This window comes from Myotis yumanensis, unplaced genomic scaffold (genome assembly GCF_028538775.1).
Source record: "Myotis yumanensis isolate MYYU_CA2020_CCGP unplaced genomic scaffold, mMyoYum1.0.hap1 SCAF_117, whole genome shotgun sequence".
In the NCBI taxonomy this organism is placed as follows: Eukaryota; Metazoa; Chordata; class Mammalia; order Chiroptera; family Vespertilionidae; genus Myotis; species Myotis yumanensis.
The window spans coordinates 13,611-36,757 of record NW_027223868.1 but is presented as its reverse complement, the minus strand read 5'-3'; the positions used below and the strand labels follow the sequence as shown (position 1 = coordinate 36,757).

The 23,147-nt window shown below is 58.8% G+C and overlaps 1 protein-coding gene across 1 annotated transcript in view; it reads right to left on the bottom strand.

Moving 5' to 3' along the window:
- Nucleotides 1-18,236, bottom strand: part of TMEM132D (transmembrane protein 132D) — a 52,423-nt gene extending 34,187 nt beyond the window's left edge. The window contains 3 exon segments of the mRNA XM_070402931.1: nucleotides 12,918-13,064; nucleotides 16,812-17,709; nucleotides 18,185-18,236. Of these exon segments, the coding sequence (XP_070259032.1) occupies nucleotides 12,918-13,064; nucleotides 16,812-17,709; nucleotides 18,185-18,236 (1,097 nt within the window).
- Between the last annotated feature and the right edge of the window lie 4,911 nt (nucleotides 18,237-23,147).

The window sequence follows — 23,147 nt, the reverse complement described above, 5'->3', positions numbered from 1 at the left end:
ATACAGGAAGTATTTTCAGGTTAAAAAAAAAAAAGTAAATCTCAATTTATTTATTTTTTAAATGCCCCACGCTGCAGACATTCAGGCAGGCGTGGCTGGCACTGGGGGTCTGAAATGATACCGTTTTATAATTTCCCTTCTTCCTCTTTTGCATGAAAAAGTGCTGTGCAGAGAGAATCAGCCCGGCCAGCCTGGCTCAGTGGTTGAGCGTCGACCTAGGAACCAGGAGGTCAGGGTTGGATTCCCGGTCAGGGCACAGGCCCGGGTTGTGGGCTCGGTCCCCAGTAGGGGGCGTGCAGGAGGCAGCCGGTCCATGATTCTCTCTCATCATTGATGTTTCTCACTCTCTCTCCCCCTCTCCCTTCCTCTCTGAAATCAATTTAAAAAAATGCATATTTAAAAAAAATAAAATAAAAGTGAGAATCAAACCAGAGATGGGGAGAGCCACAGGGACAGCGTGACGGCGGTGCTGTGGTGTCTCCGCCGGTGAAGCCCAGAGGGCCTGCCCCGTCTCCTCACAGGAAGCTCTGTCCTCCATCGCATTCCGGTGGCTTCTCACCGGGCACCTGATTCGTCCAGAGAGAGGCTGGCAAATGTATGTCATTCAAGAGCCGCACAGGGTTGCCCGGTCCTGGCGGCCCGGAGCCGCGTCAGGGCTCAGGGGAGAGTGTCACAGTTCATCATCAGCGTCTCCCCAGGCGGGGCGGGGGCGGGGCCTGGCCCAGGAGTCAGCCAGCAGGCCGCCCACCGACTTCTAGGTGCCTTGGCGAAAGACCCGTTGTGATGGGCAACGGCAACACTGCGTCCAAGAGGGGAAGGAGCCGGTATGGTGCCGTGGCTGGAGACTTAGAAACGCCTCCTCAGGCGCACGGACAGGGATGTGCACAGACCAGCAAGAAAAACACGTCACCGCTTTTGACAAGGACAGACCGCTGCATCTTCATTTTCAAAAGTACGTTTTCCAATCATCACAATTTCAGGCATGAAATTCAATTCATTAAAGATAAACAGCTCATAAGCAGGAACTTCCTTCCATTTGAAACAGCCTCATGGCTAAGTCTCCTGGGCAGCTTTGGCTGAGAAAATATTTGACATATTTGGGAAGTTACCTAAAAGGATTTTCCAGCTGGTGTTAAATCATCTCCTCAAAGATGTACTTTTCTCTATGAGTGTGATATTTGTTGGGTATTAACGACAGTTCAGTGATGATGATGATGGTTGTGATGATGGTGATGATGGTGATGATGGTGATGGTGATGATGGTGATGGTGACGATGGTGATGATAGTGATGGTGATGATAGTGATGGTGACGATGGTGATGATGATGATGACAGATGGTGATGATGGTGATGGTGGTGATGGTGATGGTGGTGGTGATGGTGATGATGATGATGATGATGATGGTGATGATGGTGATGGTGATGATGATGGTGATGATGGTGATGATGATGGTGATGGTGATGATGATGATGGTGATGGTGGTAATGGTGGTGATGATGGTGATGATGATGATGGTGATGATGATGGTGATGGTGATGATGATGATGGTGATGATGATGGTGATGGTGATGATGGTGATGATGATGGTGATGGTGATGATGATGATGGTGATGGTGGTAATGGTGGTGATGATGGTGATGATGATGATGGTGGTGATGATGGTGATGGTGGTGATGGTGGTGATGATGATGGTGATGATGGTGATGATGATGGTGATGATGATGGTGATGGTGATGATGGTGATGATGATGATGGTGATGGTGGTGATGGTGGTGATGATGATGATGATGATGATGGTGATGATGATGGTGATGGTGGTGATGGTGACGATGGTGATGATGATGATGGTGATGGTGATGATGATGATGGTGATGGTGGTAATGGTGGTGATGATGGTGATGATGATGATGATGGTGATGATGATGGTGATGGTGGTGATGGTGATGATGATGGTGATGGTGGTGATGGTTGTGATGATGATGGTGATGATGATGGTGATGATGATGATGGTGATGGTGATGATGATGATGGTGATGGTGATGATGATGATGGTGATGGTGGTAATGGTTGTGATGATGATGGTGATGGTGATGGTGATGGTGATGATGATGATGGTGATGGTGATGGTGATGATGATGATGGTGATGGTGATGGTGGTGATGATGATGATGATGATAGTGATGATGGTGGTGGTGATGGTGATGATGGTGACGATGGTGATGGTGATGGTGGTGATGGTAAAACTGAGGCACAGAGGGATTAAGCAATTGGCCAGGCTCCAACTTGCATGTTTCATTCGTCCCCTTGCTGGCTCTCCCTGGCAGAACGTGTCGTCTAGTCTAGAGATCCATGTCCTCTAACCAGCTGTGTGACCTTGGGCCATCGCCCTCCTCTTCCTGAAGCTTTGTCCGCTCCCGTGAGCTGGGGTGCTGAGCCAAGCCTCCACGAGGTTCGTGCGGACGATGAGCCCCCCGTGCGGGACACACGCTGGATCATCCCTCCTGCTCGTGCTCACATGTACTTCTGCGGAAACGTCTGCGTCTCCTGTGGGGTGAGAACAGGGCGTGTGGATGGCAGGAGGCCAGAGACTGATAAACTCGAGGAGGAATAGGCTCGGGCCCGGCCGCCCGGACGCACCAGCATCCCTGCCCTTGTCCAGATGCGACGCCGAATCCAAGGAGGCGGGGCCCTTTCTGGTCTGATCCGGCTCATTCTGACTCACCGTGCCTACCAGCTTTTGTAAGAAACAAGGTGGAATTAAGAGTACAATTTCCCCCACAATTTTCTGCAGGAGGAAAGTACAATAATGAAGCGTGGGGTGCCAAAACGCCGCAGGCTTTGCTCTTACTTCAAGGAGCGCTTTCACGGTGACGGCTGCATTCACCGACTTTCCAGGGGCGACGTCCCGTGGAGCCAGCCTGGCCACCCTCCCCCTCTTGTCGCTGCTCTACCCCTCAGCGCTTTTCGTCCTCTCTCGGATTTTTAAAAAATATATTTTTATTGACTTCAGAGAGGAAGGGAGAGGGAGGGAGAGAGAAACATCCATGATGAGAGAGAATCATGGACCGGCTGCCTCCTGCACGCCCCCCACTGGGGATGAGCCCGAAATCCGGGCCTGTGCCCTGACCAGGAGTCGAACCCTGACCTCCTGGTTCCTAGGTCAACGCTCAACCCCTGAGCCACGCCGGCCGGGCTCTGAGCTTCTTATTTTAAAGGGAAACTGTGTTCAGCTGCATCACCTGTTCCCAGGACAGTGGGTCGGGCTGGGCTGGACAACAGCTCTGGACACAGAGTCCTGCCCGGCTTCGGCTTCTGAGTGAGCAGGGCCACCTCCAGCCGAGGGGACCGGGTCAGGGTGCCCACCCCTCCACCCACCGCTCTCCGGGCGAAGACGGGGTGTTCGCAGGACGGTGCCACGGATTCACGTGGCCAGAGACTGACAGGTGCGAGTGGGTTACTCGGCACCTCCCCCAGCCCCGAGGGAGCACTTGACGAATAATAACGCGTCCCTGCTGCCAGTCACGCCTCGTCATTTCCCGCACGCCCGACCCCCTCCGATGGCGCAGACTGACGCCTGCTCCCCCGTCAGTCACCGGGAAGCCGGCTCGGCGGGGACCCCGGCCTAGCGGCCCTGGGCCGAGGCGATGGGCTCCTCTCTAACAGCCATTTATCCAGCCGGGCCTCGATTCATCATTGCTCCCGTGGCAGCCGTTATACATTCGTTACTACCTGTAACAGCTCTTGCCAATGGTGTTCATTCATCAACTCACTCCATCAGCGAACATTCATTAATTACGTTCCCCGGGGAGGACACGGGTCTGCGGGCACGTCCGAGCTCCGCAGGGAACACCGGGCGGCCGTCCAGCCCCGATGAGCTATGAGCTCCCCCCCCGCCCCCCCAAAGGCACTGTGCTCGCTCCTGTTCTCCCACATTATTCCCCGAGCCTGAGTGCCCGTCCCCCCTCCCTGGTGGCGGAAACTCCTGTTCATCCTTCAACACTCAGCCTGCATGTCACCGCCTCCGGGAAGTCTGCTCAGACTTCCTATCTCCTCCCCCTCCCCCTCCTTCTCCCCTCCCCCTCCTTCTCCCCTCCCCCTCCCCCTCCCCCTCTTACTCTACCCCCTCCCCTTCCCCCTCTTACCCCCTCCCCGCCTCCTCCCCTCCCCCCCTCCCCCCCTTTTACCCCCCTCCCCCCCCCAGGTGCCCAGCATCTGGCTTAGGTGAGGCCGGCTCCACCCCCTCCCCCCTCCCCCCTCCCCCTCCCCCTCCCCCGCCCCCCTCTTTCCCCCCTCCCCCCCCAGGTGCCTAGCATCTGGCTTAGGTGAGGCCGGGCTCCACCCCGCTCCCTGAAAACTGCTGCTTCCTTCCCAATAGCCCCGCCCAAAATCCTGGGAAGGAATCCCATTGGCCATGTTGGTGTCACATGACCCTCCCCCACACCAATCCCTGCGGCCCAGGGGATGGATGGGCTGTTCTGATAGGCCAGGGCTGCGCCCCGCCCTGTTACTAGGGGAGGAAGTGGGAGGGAGGCAGTTCCCCTCTGACCCTGGGGGGCAGCAGGGCAGGACGAGAGGCCCAGCGCGGGCCTTGACCAGTGACCATGGCTGGACGTGTGGACACGGGAGAGCCAGCTCCCAGGGCCCGGACGGCTGGGGTACGGGGGTCACCCTCACTCGGGGGGAGGCTGAGCCCGCCAGGCAGTGGGGGAGACCGGCGGGCAGCTGAGCCAGAGGCCCCGGGAGAGGGAGCTCATCCGTCGTCCAGGGACCGTGGAGCTGGGCGCTGGGGACAGAGCCACGGACAGCGGACCCAGCGGTCGGTGGAGGGGGCTCCCCCCAACCCCTTCCTGCCATCAGCTCTCACTGCACCTCTGCACCAGGGGCGGCACCTCTCAGGGGCGGGCAGTGCTGGGCACTAACCAGGCTCCCCTGTCCTGGCTGCTGCCTCCAGGGACACGGGCGAGCGAGCGAGTGAGAAGTGGTGACCAGTCCCTGTCAGTGGCACTCGGACTGCGGCCACTCGTGGCTGACCCCCTGCTCACCGTGGACTCGTGGCTGACCCCTGCTCACTGTGGACTCATGGCTGACCCCTGCTCACCGTGGACTCGTGGCTGGCCCCCTGCTCGCCGTGGACTCGTGGCTGACCCCCTGCTCGCCGTGGTCTCATGTCTGACCCCTGCTCACCGTGAACTCATGGCTGACCCCCTGCTCACCGTGAACTCATGGCTGACCCCCTGCTCACCGTGGTCTCATGGCTGACCCCCTGCTCACCGTGGTCTCATGTCTGACCCCTGCTCACCGTGGTCTCATGTCTGACCCCTGCTCACCGTGAACTCATGGCTGACCCCTGCTCACCGTGAACTCATGGCTGACCCCTGCTCACCGTGGACTCGTGGCTGACCCCCTGCTCACCGTGAACTCATGGCTGACCCCCTGCTCACCGTGGTCTCATGTCTGACCCCTGCTCACTGTGGTCTCATGTCTGACCCCTGCTCACCGTGGTCTCATGTCTGACCCCTGCTCACCGTGAACTCATGGCTGACCCCTGCTCACCGTGAACTCATGGCTGACCCCTGCTCACCGTGGACTCGTGGCTGACCCCCTGCTCACCGTGAACTCATGGCTGACCCCCTGCTCACCGTGGTCTCATGTCTGACCCCCTGCTCACCGTGGTCTCATGTCTGACCCCTGCTCACCGTGGTCTCATGTCTGACCCCTGCTCACCGTGGTCTCATGTCTGACCCCTGCTCACCGTGAACTCATGGCTGACCCCTGCTCACCGTGGACTCGTGGCTGACCCCCTGACACCATGGTGACCGGAGACGCAGAAGGGGGAAGCCACATCCCGACCGCTCCCCGATACACTCGTTAGCGCTCATCACTGTGAGGAGCTGTGACAGGCGCCGACGCAGATGTCAGCGAGCCTCATCCCTGCACGGGGTGGCGGGGGGGGGGGGGGGGGGGGGTAGACGATCAAACCACCTGGGGTCCCTACCACCCCTCAGAGGCTCGGGGCGGCTGCCCAGGCTGCAGACCTCCCTCCAAGGCCTGGGTTTTCGTTTCCACCCTGTCCTGTTCCCACAGCGAACCCCTGAGACATGAATCACCGACGCACAGGCCCACAACATTCTCGCGCTGGTCTCGGCGCCTCCTCCTCCCGTCACGCCTCGTAAAACGCATTCCCGTGGGCCTGTAACTCCTCGCCCCCCGACAGCCATGCACGCCAATCGCTCCGGCCCGGAGCTCCCCGCGTGGCTGTATCTTGGCGTGAGATAAATCACTGTTAATGGCGCGCACGCCTGTAAAACCTGGCTTCTTCCAGATGGAAACAGATGTTTTGCTGTCTTCTCTTTTCTTAAACTTATTTTTTAAATTTATTTTTCAATTACACGGGACGAGCCACGGCGGCGTGGTTTCCAGGTGGTGCCTGCGCTCACGTGGCCCTAACGATGGGGCGGCGAGTCCCCCTCTGACACCGAGCCCCACACCTCCCTCCCCTCCCCTCCCTGGTGAAGAACACGGCCCACAAGCAGGGACCTCGAGAGCCACGGAAAGAGCACAGTTCACGCCCCCCACGACCCAGGACACTGCCCACAGGGCCGCACAGAGAGCAGCCCTGGCTGGTGGCTCAATGGTTAGAGCGTTGGCCCGTGAGACGAGGTTTGAGAGTTTGATTCCCGGTCAAGGGCCCATCCTTGGACTGCAGGTTCCATCCTGACCCCAGGCAGGGCGCGCGTGGGAGGCAACCAGTCAATGTGTCTCTCTCACACCCATGTTTCTCTCTCCGTCTCCCCCTCCCTCCCTTCTACTCTCTCTAGAAGTCAGTGGGAATATACCCCCGGGTGAGGATTCACAAAACACCAAACCGAACCACAGACGGTCCCGGGAGCGGAATCGGAGGAGACGCTGCGGGGTGAAGAGAGCCGGGTCCTCGCGGGAGGCGGGGCTCCCCGCAGGCTTCCCACCGGGTCACGGTCCCCTCGAGCCCTCACGCGGCTGCTGAGCGGAGAGGGTAGTGACCGCGATTCCAGAGGGATGGGGCTGCCTGCCTGTGCGCGGACGTGACGCCCCGAGAACCCCCGGAGGGACAGATGGGGAGACACGGGCCGGATCCACCCTGAGTCGGGCAGGCAGGCCCGGAGCACCTGGGGCCTCTGGACAGACGGCTCGTGAAGGAGGTATTGATCCCGGCTCTAAGTCTGCGGCTTTGACGATAAGAGCGATTTGTTGTGAAACAGCCGCACAGGATGAGTGCGTTTGGGTTATTAACTCCCGGACAGATTCCCGGGGGCAGCGCTGCCCGGCTCGCAGGGCTGCTCTGTGGAGCCGCTGGCGGTTTCCGGGAGTTTATGTTCTCCTTCGGTGGGTTATTTGGGCGATGGCGGTGCCTGGAGTGGGAGGTCACGGAGAAGGTCCTCTGAGGTCCTCCCAGTGACGACAGCATGAGCGGCCTTTTCTGGGGGCGGAGTGGGGGTCCCCGCTTTGTGTCAGGCACGTCACCAGGGTTTCGCTCACGATTCCTAATTGGATGCATCGGCCTGACGACTCTATGTGTTGGGCATTTGAGGGGTTTTAAACCTGCATTTCTAAAAATATTTTTTTATTGATTTCAGAGAGGAAAGGAGAGAGAGAGAAGCATCAATGATGAGAGAGAATCACGGATCGGCTGCCTCCTGCACGCCCCCCACTGGGGATGGAGCCCGCAATCCGGGCCTGTGCCCTGACCGGGAATCGAACCCTGACCTCCAGGTTCATAGGCTGACTCTCCATCACTGAGCCATGCCGACCGGGCTCAGTTCTCTGTTTTTAAAAGCGTGTCGTGCGCACTTGACTTTACTGCCTCAACCGCCCGCAATGTCTCCAGGGGCAGGAGGTTTACCGCTTCCTCCAGCGCCAGGCACACGCCACGGCCACGAAATGCCTCCTCCCTGATTAGCATTTTTGCTCGACAGCTTTGTTTGCTGTGAAATGTCACCCCGAGAGCCAGAAAGGTCGCCGAGACTGAGGCTGTTGGAGGACCAGGTACCTGGCTCGCTGGGGATTTGACAAGCAGGGTGTTTACTCCGGGTGGTCGGACAGGCTTCCTGTTGCTTTTCTCAAAGGCTCCAACGTGGTCACTTGCAACTTTGTATCTTAGCTTGTTGTTTGCAACTTTGTATCTTAGTTTGTTGTTTGCAACTTTGTATTTTAGCTTGTCGTTTGCAACTTTGTATCTTAGCTTGAAACCAAGTGACGCTGACCTGGTGGCTTATAAACAACAGACGTTTGTCTCTCAGGGTCTGGAAGCTGGATGGACGTCTGAGATCGGGGTGCCCACAGGGTCGGGGCCTGGTGAGGGCTCTGGGTGACGCCACCTTTTTCACGATAAGCACCTTCCCAAGCACATGGGATCGCGAAAGCTAATGCCGCTCAGTGAATACAGGGACTTCCAGAGTTTTCCTCACACACATGTGTCACGCTTCCTGTGTACATGTGAACACAGACCTGCTATGATGTGGAGACGGATATAGCGACAGAGATAAAGCTATAGAATGGATACACAGACATCTTTTTCCTGCGGGGCTTTTACTATTGTTTCCCATGTTTGCAGAGGTCACTAGGGCTACACGTATATGTGCACATGTGCACACGTGTATACACACGCACACGTGTGCGCACCCACCTACACAGATGTGCACACATGCATACACCTGTGACACATGCACACAGGTGAACACGTACCTGCATGGCGCATGCACAGGAACACACTCATGTGCACACACATGTGCACACATGCCTGCCTGCTCACATGCACACAGTCACTGGAGTTGCGAGTCCAGAAATTCCCATGAGACACGGCAGCCGCGGTTCTCTACGTGCGATGCCGTGTGTCCCACGGGCGGCTCTGCTCCTGCGGACACTCTCGGTCACTGGGACGAAGGACGGGCTTTGTCTCTCCCTGCGCCTCGGTGACATCGCAGCACAGGCGTGGCCGTTAGGCTGTGGCTTATGCCGCGTCCGCAGCTGCAGCAGGACAGCCCGGCGTTCAGCGCGGCGGCGGCGCTCGGGGAGCCGCTCAGAAGCGAGGCCTCCCGCAGTGAGCCCGGGGCAGTAACTCACCGCCTCGCCCGCCCGCGGAGAGGGGCTGCGGCATAATTTCATTCTAAACACGGTGCTCGCCGGGAGACGGAGGCCCTAAGTACCAAATATACGGCGGCAATAGAAGCGGAGCGGCGCCGGGTAAATCAAGGCGAGGCCCACGCTCCCGGCTGCCTGGTGACGGCCCGCAGGGGCGGCAGGACGCGGTAAACGAGTCCGCCCGAGGGGTGATTTCCTCCGGAATTGGGCTCATAATTCCCGTCGCTGAGCTGCCACGGCCTCCCAGCTCCGTCTGCGTCTCTAACGGAGGCAGGACCGCGAGCAGCGCGGACAACACGCGGGCTCCTGGGGGTGCCAGGCCCTGCCCCCGTGACGCCTGCACCCCCTCCACACACACCCCTCACCCCCCCCCGGACCCCCACTGCGTCTCACGTGTGGGTTTCCGGGCAGCTGCCCTGTCTCACCATCGACACCCACGGGGACTGGGCATCCCCCCCACAGCGCCCAGCGGGTCTCCCCTCCGCGTTCCCTGCGTCCGGCCGGTCCGGCCCGCGTTGTGCAGGTGGCGTGTTGCTGTTGCTCAGCTTGGTACTCGAGCCTCCCGCTCCCTCATCGTGACGTTTTCAGATCCACCCAACGCTGTCCCACGTCATAGCCGCCCCGGGCCCTCCCCACCATTGCACACGATTCGATCACATGACGCACCGCCTTTCAGAATCCACCCATCACTCGACAGACGCCTAGGCTGCTCTCAACGGCCGCCTATTTAAAGGCGCAGCAATGGCCCGGCCGGCGGGGCTCAGGGGCTGAGCATCAGCCTGTGAACCAGGAGGTCACGGTTCGGTCCCGGTCAGGGCACAGGCCCGGGTTGCAGGCTCCATCCCCAGTGTGGGGCGTGCAGGAGGCAGCCGATCCATGATTCTCTCTCATCCTGGATGTTTCTCTCTCTCCCTCTCCCTTCCTCTCTGAAATCAATAAAATCTACACTAATAAAAGAGAAACATGGTAATTGGCGTACGACCGCTACCCTTCCGATTGGCTAATCAGCATATCCTTATGCAAATTAACTGTCAGCCAAGATGGCTGCCGGCAGCCAGGCAGCTGGAAGCGAACATGAGGCTTGCTTGCTCCAGTGACTGCAGACTCCAACGTTCCTGCCTGACTTGCCTCTGAGCTGGCAGTTTGAAACATTCTAACAAATATAGGCCGGGATCTCAGAGCTGAAGTTATACATTGTTTCGATTATAGAACGGCAAACAAACCAGCAGCGGAAGCCTCAGAGCTAGAGCCAGAGCTAAAGCTGGCCCAGAAGAAAAAAAAAAAAAGAAAAAAAGGAGTGTTTGGGAGCTTCAGTCAGCCTGAAAGCAGCCCTCAGACCCTCACCCAGACTGGCCAGGCACCCCAGTGGGGACCCCCACCCTGATCCAGGACACCCTTCAGGGCAAACCAGCCGGCCCCCAGGCCTCTATCCTATATAGTAAAAGGGTAATATGCCTCCCAGCACCGGGATCAGCGGAGCCACGAGGCTCCCGGCACTGGGATCAGCATGACAGGGGGCAGCGCCCAAACCCCCTGATCTCCCTGCAGCTCTGTGTGTGACAGTGTGTGGCGTCCCAACCCCCTGATCGGCCCTGCTCTGTGTGTGACAGGGGGTGGTGCCCCAAACCCCCCCCCCACGGGCCCTGCTCTGTGTGTGACGGGGTAGAGCCATAACCTCCCCATCGGCCCTGCCCTGAGTGTGACAGTGGTGGCGCCCCAACCCCCTGATTGGCCCTGCTCTGTGGGTGACAGGGGGCGGTGCCCTAACTCCCCTATCGGCCCTACTCTGTGCGTGACAGGGGGGAGCTCCCCAACCCCCTGATGGGCCCTGCTCTGTGCGTGATGAGGGGGGGGGGCAGTGCCCCAACCCCCTGATTGGCCCTGCTCTGTGAGTGACAGGGGGCAGCGCCCCAACCCCCTGATTGACCCTGCTCTGTGCATCACAGGGGGTGGCGCCGCAACCTCCCCATTGAACCTGCCTTGAGTGTGACAGGGGGCGGTGCCCCAACCCCCCCAATCAGCCCTACCCTGAGCGTGACTGAGGGTGGCATCGCAACCTCCCAATCCGCCCTGCTCTGTGCATGACAGGGGGCGGCGCCCCAACTCCCCAATCAGCCCTGCTCTGAGCCTGACCAGGGGCTGCACCTAGGGATTGGGCCTGCCCTCTGCCACCCGGGAGCAGGCCTAAGCCAGCAGGTCGTTATCTCCCGAGGGGTCCCAGACTGTGAGAGGGCACAGGCCGGGCTGGGGGACTCTCCCCCCCCCCCGCCCCCCCGCCCCCCCCGCCCCCCCCCGCCCCCCCCCCCCGCCGAGTGCACAAATTTTTGTGCACCAGGCCTCTAGTATATTTATAAACTAATAAAAATTGCAGCGACAAACACGCTTGCTCACTCTCCACATCTGTGACGAAGCCTTCACCAGAGGCGATGCCCCCAGACCTGTGACCTCAGGGTCACGTGCAGGCACGTGTGTGACGTGTCAGCCAGATGCCTGCGGACACAGCTCCACGGGGAGCAAGCCGCTCCCATCCCCCCCCCCCCCCACAGGACACCAGAGGTCCCTGCAGCCCCTCATTCCCAGGAAAACACTTTACTATTTGCATCCTTTTTGTGGCCAATCCGATGAAGGGAAACGTATTGGAGACAGAGCCTCGCTCTGCAGTGTCCCTAATGCGGAAGTTATTAAAACGCGCCCGAGAGAAAGTGCTTCTGACAGATGATCCGTCTAAACACAATGAGGGAAGCCCGCCGCCCGGCTCCCGGCTCCCGGCGGCCGATGCGCCCCTCCCCGCGCCGGGAGCCTGCGGCTGAGACTCAGGTAATAAAGTCTCTTCTGATCTTGGCAGCCGTGGCGGGGGGGGGGGGGGGGGGGGGGGACTGCACACGCCACAGGGAACGAGGACCGTCATTTTCACCATCCAGAGGCAGTTCACAGATGGGGGCCGTGCGTGTCTGTCCGCAGCCGGGGCCCGTCTGGTTTTCACAGGGTCCGAGGAGGCCGCCTCCGTGGCGCTAATTAACAGAAGATGGGGTTCGCCTCTTGTTACCTCCCGGCAGGGAGGCGAGACGGCGGCGTCCAGCGAGAAGGAAGCGTTAGGCTTCCTGAACCTCATACGCAGGCCCTTCCCTCTGCGGGGAGAACCATTCAGACGCAAGGTCACGTGTTACAATCCACAAGAGCGTCCTTTTAAAAAAATGTATTTGTATTGATTTCAGAGAGGAAGGGAGAGGGAGAGAGAGAGAAACATCAATGATGAGAGAATCGTGGATCGGCTGCCTCCTGAACGCCCCCTGCTGGGGATCAAGGCCACAACCCGGGCATGTGCCCTTGACCGGGAATCGAACCATGACCTCCTGGTTCCTAGGTGGATGCTCAACCTCTGAGCCTTGCTGGCCCCCACACTCCGGGTCCTGCTCACGGTTATGAGCTCCACACCCGGGTCTCTGCTGAGCCACCAGCCTGGCGTCGGGGGCCACCGCCTGCCTGCCTTCTGCCTCCCAGGTCTCCCTTCCCAGCTCCACACGGACCCCCGTTCACGAGGGGGGTTTTCAGAAACACTGAGCCAACGCAGGCAGAACACCAACCACAGAAATCCACGCCCCCCCCCCTTCCCGGGAGCCCGGTCTCTCGCTAACCTGCTGGGCTTAGGTGGGTCCCAGCAGTGAGAAGGCTCCGCCCACCGTCCCTCCGTCTTACCTGGCAGCGTCCCCAAGACGGCAACACCCACCGAGGACCCACGTGGACCTGGGGCGGGGAAGCCACTGTCCCACGGGGCCCGAGCACAGTGAGGGGGACTCACCCGGGTGCTGGGCTGGGGGACTTCCTGCGGCAGACGATGACGGCGGGGGCCGCCTTGCCGGCCCGGTTTGCACTCGCCTGGACCTCCCAGATGGCCGGGCTGCTGGCTCTGACCGCAGCAATGCGCACACCCCTCTTCACCTTGGCCCTGCGGGGGGGAGACGGGAGGTTTGGCTGAGCCCGCTGGGAGCCCGGGTGGCCGCTGGTTCCCGGGGAACATTGTTGCCTGGCAGGTGATACAATGTAACCTGTTTGATACAATGTAACCTGTTTGATACAATGTAACCGGTTGGATACCATGTAACCTGTTGGATACAATGTAACCTGTTGGATACAATGTAACCTGTTTGATACAATGTAACCGGTTGGATACAATGTAACCTGTTGGATACAATGTAACCTGTTGGATACAATGTAACCGGTTGGATACAATGTAATCTGTTTGATGCAATGTAACCGGTTGGATGCAATGTAACCGGTTTGATACAATGTAACCGGTTTGATACAATGTAACCTGTTTGATACAATGTAACCTGTTGGATACAATGTAACCGGTTGGATACAATGTAACCTGTTGGATACAATGTAACCGGTTGGATACAATGTAACCTGTTTGATACAATGTAACCGCCTCCCAGCGCATCTGCCCTGTCCCCCGGCTTTTCCTACTTTTCACGGAGGAGCTAGGACAGCACGTGACCCGAGCAAGTTCCACTGATGCAGAAGCGCAGGCATGCGCAGCGGGAGGGCTTGCATTTTTGTGTGGTTTTTTTTAAAAAAAACATTAACACCTGGAAAGCCCGGACTATGAAGACCAAATAGAAAAGGGAAATGACTTAAACATATGCAAGTGCAGCCCTGGCCGGTGTGGCTCCGTGGAGAGAGCATCGGCCTGCGGACCACAGGGCCCCGGGTTCGATTCCGGTCCAGGGCACATGCCCGGGTTGCAGGCTCCTCCCCGGCCCAGGCCCTGGTCTGGGCGTGCGCAGGAGGCAACCCATCGACGTGTTTCTCTCACATCAGTGTTTCTGTCTTTCCCTCTCTCTTCGACTTTCTCTAAAAATCAAGGGAAAAATATCCTCGGATGAAAATTAAAAAAGAAAAAAGAACGCAGCTGCTGCTTTAGCCAGTGAGGGGCCGAGCATGTGTTGGGGTAATCCCGCGGCCGCTGTGTGACTCGGGGCGTGAACCCTCTGGGTTTAGGGGGCACCGGACGCTGCAAAGGCTCTGGACAGAACCCGCTACAATGTATCGCCGATGAGACACAGTCACGCGAACCCGGCTCCTGGGCCTGACGCCGCGGACACGGGCGGCCCCGTCGGACTGCAGGGCCCGCAGCACGCCGTCTCCGGAGGATTTCTGCGGCTGGCGACGCTGGGAGTGACTGTCACAGAGTCTGCGTCCCCGGGGCATTTAAAGTTGACATTTAAAACCCTCCCTCCCGAGCCGAGCGGCAAAGGTGGAGTTTCCGTCTCACTGTAACTATTGACATTTTAAAATTAAACTGTTATATCGCGCTTCTAAGAGTTTCGCCGGAATCTAAACACCAGGGCGGGCTTGCCACCTCCGCGATGCATCGATAAAAAATTCAGAGACAACCTCTTCTTCTCCAGACGCGGAGTGTATATTCATTTATTTATTCATTTATTTTTCGCTGTTGGCTTGCAGACCCGCTCTGTGCCTGTCTCAGAATCCTACCCCCGGGCGCCCTATGTTTGCGCCTGACAGTCCTTATGGATCACTCACTCCGCCATGCTTGTCTGCAGCAAAGACACGCACACAATTCGAATTTAGCTTCCCTGGGCCCAGAAGTCTCTACGTGCAATTATATATTTTAACTTTTAAAATATTTTTAATCTTTTTTTTTCAGAGAGGAAGGGAGAGGGAGAGAGAGAGAGAGAAACATCAACGATGAGAGAGAATCACGGATCGGCTGCCTCCCGCACGCCCCCTACTGGAAATCAAGCCCACAATCCAGCCTGTGCCCTGACGGGGAATCTAACCGTGACCTCCTGGTTCCTAGGTTGACGCTCACCACTGAGCCGCACCGGCCGACCACCATGCACCTGTGAACAGGGCACCTACGAGCAACAAGAGTCTTGCGTTGCTCAGGGCCCTCGGAGACCAGCTGTCTGTGCAGGGCTGTCCCTGCCCATGGGGGCCGTGTGGCCTAATTGCACACGGGCCCCCGCAGCCGGCCCGCCGCGCCCGGCTCATTTCCCGAAGCGCCCCATCCCCCAGGCGCCGTCTGTCTCGGTGACTCCCCCTCCCCCGCTCATTTATTTGATTTTTTTAACTTCGGCCAAATTGCGTTCATTTAAACCCAATTAACTCGGTGACAAGCAGGCGTCACCGAATCCCACTGGCGGAGCCGCATTCTCTCCAGGTCCCGCCGCCAGCTCCCGGGGTGGGTGTGTGAGCATGAGGCCCGCGGGCACCGGCTCAGCGGGCTCCGGCGGCAGGTGGTGAAGAGACCGCTCAGCCCTTTCTCCGACGCCAGGGAGTTTCCGTCCTGCTTCTCTCCCTCATGTAAACGCCGTCAGGGATGTTGTTAAAGGACGTTCCACTTTACAACTGAGTGCACGGCCCTCAGGGGAGAGGGACGCATCGGATATAAAAACCTGGCCTCGCCCTGGCCGGTGTGGCTCAGTGGGTAGAGCCTCGGTCCACGGACTGAAGGGTCCCCGGGACACAGATGTCACCCCCGCGGCCCCTGGGGTCCCGTCAGGACGTGCTCCGCGACCCCAACGCCCCTGCCAGATGGCGGCCCATCCAACTCCGCCGGGCGCCACGGGCAAACCGTCCAGCGGAATCTAATGAGCCCAGGCGGCGCGTCTCTCACGTTCTGTTCCAGAGAGGATCGCGCACACGCTTCTCCCTAAAGGACACGCTCGCCTTCCCGCGGGCGTCTGGCTCGCGCTCGGGCCGGATCCCCGCGGCGGCTGCAGGCTCCTCACACGTTTTGCTCTTTTCTCTCGTGAACGCCCAGCGCTGCCGCCGGAGACAAACAGGCGGGCTGTCCCCCCTCCCGGCTCTCAGGCTGGACGGACGCCATCGGCCCCAGGCGGGGCCCACCCGCCAGCCACTTATTTATTTTTTAATTTCTGTCTCCTATAGTCTCTGTTGTTAATCCTCACCCGAGAATATTTTTCCATGGGTTTTTAGGGAGTGGAAGAGAGAGACAGAGAGAATCGTCGATGTGAGAGAGACACAGCGACTGGTTGCCTCCTGCACTCGCCCCAAGCAGGGCCCTGGCCGAGGAGGAACCTGCAACCCAGGTGGGTGCCCTGGACCGGAATCGAACCCAGGACCCTTGGGTCCGCAGGCCGATGCTCTATCCACTGAGCCACACCGGCCAGGGCCACCTGCCAGCCATTTAACTCCAACTGTCAAGGGGCCCGGCTGGGCCACATTAGCGTTGGGGTGCCTGACACTTGCCCAGGGCACCCCGCCCCCCAGCTACACAAAAGGCCTCACGTGGGTGCCCCAGCTGCTCCGTGACAGCCTAGACCAGCGGTTCTCAACCTGTGGGTCGCGATTTCTTTGGGGGTCGAACGACCCTTTCACAGGGGTCACCTAAGACCATCGGAAATCACATATATAATTACATATTGTTTTTGTGATTAATCGCTGTGCTTTCATTATGTTCAATTTGTCACAATGAAATTGGGGGTCACCACAGCATGAGGAGCTGTATGAAAGGGTCGCCGCATGAGGGAGGTTGAGAACCATGGGCCTAGACCACGGGTGGGTCAGACACCTCCACCGCCAAAGGGACACCCCGCTCAGATCCAACGGCCTGACTTTGCAGGGAAAACGGGGAGCCGGGTGCACACAGCCCCCCAACACCCCAAACCCCTTGGCGGGCGCCTCAGAAGCCCCCGAGCGCACTCACCTCAGGGTGAACCGGTCCCGCGTGCAGTTGCTGGAGACGGAGACCGGGAAGGTGAGCACGGCGCCGGGCCGCGCCCTCCGGGGCGGGTAGTGCACGGCCACGTGGTCATCCAAGCGCAGCTCCCGCAGCGGCGGCGCGCGGGGCGCGGGGCGCAGGAACACGCTGCCGATCCTCCGCAGGGGCGGCCCCGCCTCGTCCCCGTCGCCCGGGCCCGTGTGCCCCCCGCCGCCGGCCCCCGGCTCCGCCCGGACGCAGTCCCCGCCGTCCCCGGGGCGCGGGTCCCCGGGGTGCACCGTGTAGTACAGCTCCACGGGGCTCCCCTCGGCCGGGCCCGCCGGCCGCCGCCTCCCGGCCACCACGGCGGGGGCGCTGAACCAGCCGGGCGGCAGCCGCAGCTCGGCCACGCACAGCCCCAGCGCGCCCCGCAGCCGGCAGCCTGCCCGGACCTCGCGCGTCTCCCGGAAGGCGAACACCCGCAGGCAGGGCAGCGGCTCGGCGGGGCCCGGCTCGGCCCAGTCCCGGCCCAGCACGTGGAACAGGACCTGCGCGACGGGCCGGCCCGGGTCGATCTGGTCCCGCAGGATGTGGGCCCGCAGCTTCCAGCCCAGGGGGGGCGCGCCCGGAGGGCCGGGGGGGCCGGCGGGCAGCAGCAGGTCCCGGGGCACCGCCTGCTGCGCGGAGAAGGGCCCGTAGCGGGCGCGGAGCACGGGCGGCCGCCGGGCGCGCAGCACCAGGAAGGACTCCACGCGGGCCTGCAGGCTGGCGTTGCGCATCACGTCCTGGTTGGCCTCGCGCAGGAAGAAGGCGGCGTCGGCGTCCACGCGGAAGCTCACGGGCAGGTAGGTGGGCAGCAGCGAGAAGCGCGGGGCGCTGTCCAGGAGGCCGCGGCCCTCGGTCACTGCAGGGAACGCAGGGCATTAGAGGGGGCAGCCGCGGCCCACGCTGTACCCCAGGCCTCCGCCCCCCACGCTGTCCCCCGAAACCGGCTGTGGGCCACCATCCCCCAGGCATGGTATGTGGTCCTGTAGTAATGTTGTGATTTCCGGAAGTCGCAACGTTGCTACAAAGTTGCGATGTTGTTACAAAGTTTGCAACATTGTTACAAAGTTGTGATGTTGTTACAAAGTTTGCAACATTGTTACAAAGTTGCGATGTTGTTACAAAGTTTGCAACATTGTTACAAAGTTGTGATGTTGTCACATCGCCCGCGGCAAAGCCATGCTGTAGCGATGTTGTAACGCTGTGATGTCTAACGCTGTCACGTCTAAGGTCTTAGGGTCACGCATCACTGTTCTCTGCAGGCTCAGCCTCTGGATGGCGATGCATCGGCTAGAACCCCCAGGTGCTCACCTGGGCAGGTGAGCTTCCCCCACCCTCTCCCCCTGCTGAGCCAGGGACAACTGGGCCCACCTCGACGGCTTTCATCGTGACTGCAAGACGCCCTTCGCGATAGCCACGGGGAACTGGGATGGAGAGAGGGCTTATGACTTGTGGGCCCTGCAGCCCGCGGGCCGGGTTCTGCTCTTCTTGGGGTCGAGGTGGGAGCTAGGGTTTCGGGCTCACTGTTCGTGCATTTAAGACGTCGGGGGGAGTTTAAAGCACAGGAGGAGAAAACACCTAGCCCCAACGGTCAGTGATAGACGTGAACACGCCCGGCCGGGGTGGCTCAGTGGTGAGCGTCGACCTAGGAACCAGGAGGTCACGGTTTAATTCCCCGTCAGGGCACAGGCCCGGGTTGCAGGCTCGATCTCCAGTGTGGGGCGTGGAGGAGGCAGCCAGTCCATGATTCTCTCTCATCATGGATGTTTCTATCTCTCCCTCTCCCTTCCTCTCTGAAATCAATAAGATAGATAGATAGATAGATAGATAATTCATTCTACTTATTAAATCCCAAGATGGCCTTCACCCAGCAAAAGGGCACCTGCAGTTATGAAGAGGGGGTTCCTCTTGGAAGGAACCCCCAAACTCGGGTCCTGGGACGCCCAGGGAGATGGTGGCAGAGTGTCACCCGTGGGCCTTTCTGCTGCTTCTATTTTCAAAAGCCCTCCTACTGCCCACGGCAGCTGTAGCCAACCGAAGGCCCATGAGCTAATTCTGGCTCCAAAGCCTGTTTTACTCCGTCCACTCTGCGTGCCATCATTTAAAATCATAATTAGGTCTTCATGCCAATATTTATCAAACAGATTTCACACGAAAAGCTGGACTCTGGGCTTTTCTTCCACACGTTGCAAGACATTAGAAATCTGTGAGTCCATCGCCATATTGGGACCAGCCACCGAGCTGTGCCCTTGGGGTGGGGGTGGGGGCAGTCCCCACCCAGCCCTTATGCCTGGTTTACGTCACATGCTTCCTCTGTGGGCATTGGCTCATCTCTAGGCTGTAGGGTTGTTCACCAAGTCGAGATTTTAAAACAATCACTGCTTCTCGGCTGGCATGGCTTCGTGGTTGAGAGTCAGCCTATGAACCAGGAGGCCATGGTTCGATTCCCCGTCAGGGCACAGGCCCGGGTTGCGGGCTCGACCCCCAGTGTGGGGCGTGCAGGAGGCAGCCGGTCCGTGATTCTCTCTCATGATCTCTCATCTCTCTCTCTCTCCCCCTCTCTTCCTCTCTGACATCAATAAAAACATATTTATTTTAGAAAGTGACATTTTAAGAAAACAACCCGTCCCCCCTGATAACCTACGAGGGCTGCCCATCGTGGAACAAAGTCTGCGGCATTTCTACGGCCAGTAATGCACCGTATTGATTGGCTATTACGGAACAAGCTAAGGAGATTAAATGACTCCTGTATTCGTTTAAAAAAAAAATCTTACTTAAAAGGTCTCCGCTATAATATTCCACCCAGGGCCGGGGGGGATCAATGAAATCAGAGATCTCCACGCTAATCCTAAGTGGCCGCATTAGTCCTCGCTGAGGAATAAATGGAATTAAAATAACTATTGTCTGTATTGTCTGCCTTTAGAGCAGACCCCTCCCACCAAAGGCTTCGAGGGAGCCAGGGAGCGGACTCCTTTGCAGGAGAAAAGATGAGGGAAATGGAGAGGAGCCGGGGGCGGGGGGGGGGGGGGGGGGGGGGGGACGGCGGGGGGGGGGGCCAAGAGAGGAGAGAGCGGTGCGAGGAAGCAGTGCCTACGTGATTGCAACAATATACACCCCCATTCCATAAGGCGCAGGAGGTTACAGCAACGGGAAAGCCCGACACATTGTAGCCGAAAGCGGAAACACTCCGGCGGCAGGATACACTGTATCTCTGCTTCCACTGAAACCAGAGGGGTCAGAGGCCACGCGCTAACCTGACCAGCTCGGGGAGGCCTGCCTGGCGGCCTGGCAAACTCAGACCTGAGTCACCACAAGGGACGGTCTGCGGTGAAAAGCTTTTCGTTAAGAAGCCGTTTGTGGCAGGTGGTCACGTCCTAGGCTCCTACCTCCCCCGACAAAGGCCCAGCTTTGCCTTAACTGAGCCCACTGCCTCTGCATCCACGACAGCGGTTCTCAACCTTCCTGATGTCGCGACCCTTTAATACGGTTCCCCGTGTTGTGGTGACCCCCCAGCCATAAAATTATATATTTTTTAAATATTTTATTGATTTTTCACAGAGAGGAAGGGAGAGGGATAGAGAGTTAGAAACATCGATGAGAGAGAAACATCGATCAGCTGCCTCCTGCACATCTCCCACTGGGGATGTGCCCGCAACCCAGGTACATGCCCTTGACCGGAATCGAACCCGGGACCCTTCAGTCCGCAGGCCGACGCTCCATCCACTGAGCCAAACCGGTTTCGGCGCCAACCATAAAATATTTTTGTTGCTACTTCATAACTGTAATTTTGCTACTGTTGTGCATTCGTAATGTAAATATCTGATATGCAGGATGTATTTTCATTGTTACAAATTGAACATAATTAAAGCATAGGGATTAATCACAAAAACAATATGTAATTATAGACATGTTTTCCGACGGTCTTAGGCAACCCCTGTGAAAGGGTCGTTCGACCCCCAAAGGGGCCGAGACCCACAGGTTGAGAACCGCTGGTCTAGGATAACATATCGTTTGAATGTGACAGTCATTCTCCCCCCCACCCCCACCCCTCCACAGGCCCCGCTCTGCTCCCCGGAGACCACACATCCCCTCGCTGTCACTGAGTTCACTGTTGACCGTTAACCACCCTGCGCCCTCCTGAGTGGAAGAAGCAGGTGTCTATCATGTTACCTTTCGTCCAATCCCAGAGGCCTCCCCTGCCCCTGGCTGTGCTTCCTCCCGCCTCCCTCGTCTGTCGCCGTCGGGTCCCTGTGACCCACTTGCATCTCCTCTTTTGACTGCGATGCATAAAACAAGGTAAAAAACAAACCAAAACGCATCCTCCGGAGCATTGTCTCGGCCCTTGGAGACTCTGCTTCCTGGCGATTGTCGGCGGTTTGGCTCAAACTCACAAAAATTCCTCACAGGTTCGGTGTGTTCTTCACGTTCACACCGGAAACTGGGCCTCGTGCCGCCAGTAACTCGGCGAGACGTGCCGTCTCCCTCACTTATTTTTCATTTTTTTGGCTAATCGTCACCAAAGGATCCTTCGTCCCTTGCTTTTCAGGGAGAGCGGAGGCCGGGAGGGGAGGAGAGGCCTGTGTGGTAGATTATACACCAGGCGCCTTCGCCAGCCTGGGACTCAAACGAGGACAGAAGGTGTCGCCTGCAGGTGGCCGTCTCCTACGCCCGACACGTCCTCCTTCCTGGTGACGGGCGTCCGTTCCTACCCGGGCAGTGGCCGGCGTGTCCATCTCTCAGGTCAGCACCGACCTTGCCGACGCCAGGGGCCGGCTGGCTGCCTCCCACGGGCACCAGGACGGGGGCCTGGGACGGAACCTGCAGCCCGGGGACATACCCTGGACCTCGAATCGAACCCGAGACCCTTCAGGGCACGCCCATGCTCTAACCATTGAGTAACACCAGCCAGGGCTGATTTCACTTGCTTTTAAAATCAGTCCCGTCCTTTGGGGGCGAGGGTGGCGTGTCAGGAGCGAGGAGCAGAATGGGGGGGTGGGGGGCGGGTATTAGGAGACTGAGGAGAAACAAAGCCGACAGACAAGCCCTGGCCCCGGGCGGGGGGACTGGAGACGGAAGATGCCATCAGATTGGAGAGCGGGAAGGAGAGCGGGCCTGGGCGGGAGCTGCCAGGTGCGGGGTGGGCGGGCGCTTTGTGGTGCCGAACAAAGAATGTTCCATCTTCTCTCTCGATAAAGAGGCTGTTTTGTGTGTTTTCACGGGCACGTAAGCCCCGGCTGCCGGGAGCAGAGAGCGCACGGTGTTCAGTCCTTCAGTGAAGGGCGCCCAGGTGCGGGGGGCAGAGGCTCTGTGCCTCCGGGAGCGGCGGGGGCGGGGGGGGGGGCTATACAGAAGGGGCTGGGGCGATGCACACTGGGTGGGGAGTATTTTAACTCACGCCGGGCCTGCCCCTGTAAGGCTTTCTTTCTTTCTTTCTTTTTGGTTAATCTTCACCCAGGGATAGATTTGGTTCCATTGGTTTTTAGGGAGAGTGGGAGGGAGAGAGGGACAGAGAGAAACATCGATGGGAGAGAGACACACCGATTGGTCGCCTCCTGCACGCGCCCCGCCCAGGGCCCAGGCCGGGAACCTGCCACCCAGGCACGTGCCCTTGACCGCAATCGAACCCGGGACCCTTCAGCGAGTGCCAGAGGCTGAATATTGAAAACGTCGCAAAATGCAAGAGCCGGACAGTCCCCTCCAAACACCCAGGCCCTTCAGGGCCAACAGCTCCGAGTTATTAGATCTGGAAACAAAGCAGCAGGACCCCCCCCCCGCCGCCCGCCCCCCTGTCCCTCAGCGGAACCAACTGGTTAAGGAGGAGGCGGCGGCGGGCGGGGGGGGGATGGGGAGGGGGGTGCCGCCTGGACACGGCCCCTCAGTCACAGACGCCGGTGAAACCTCCAGACCGAACCTGGGCTCCCACCAATCAGGAGGCACCTTTACTTAAACAATTTTGAGTCGTTCAAAATGCTTTCTTCTCCTGAAAAAATAAAATAAATAAAGGTAGACGGACAAGTTAATTGAAAAAAGACGTACGGCTCATAGCCGATCGCATGAAATTCCGAGAGTCCGGGAACGACACACTCAGAGCCGTCAGGCCCCACAGAAGGGACGGCCAGCGGGCGTTTCCGAGTTTCCTGTCCCCCGAGGGCCGCGTCCGCGGGGCTATTTATGAACCCGGCGCGCCGGGCGAGCTGGGGGGGGGGGGGCATTTTTAACTCTTGATTTGCCCCGTTTTTCTTCTTTTGTGTGTGTTTTCTTTTTTTAAATGATTTTTTTATTGATGTCAGAGAGGAA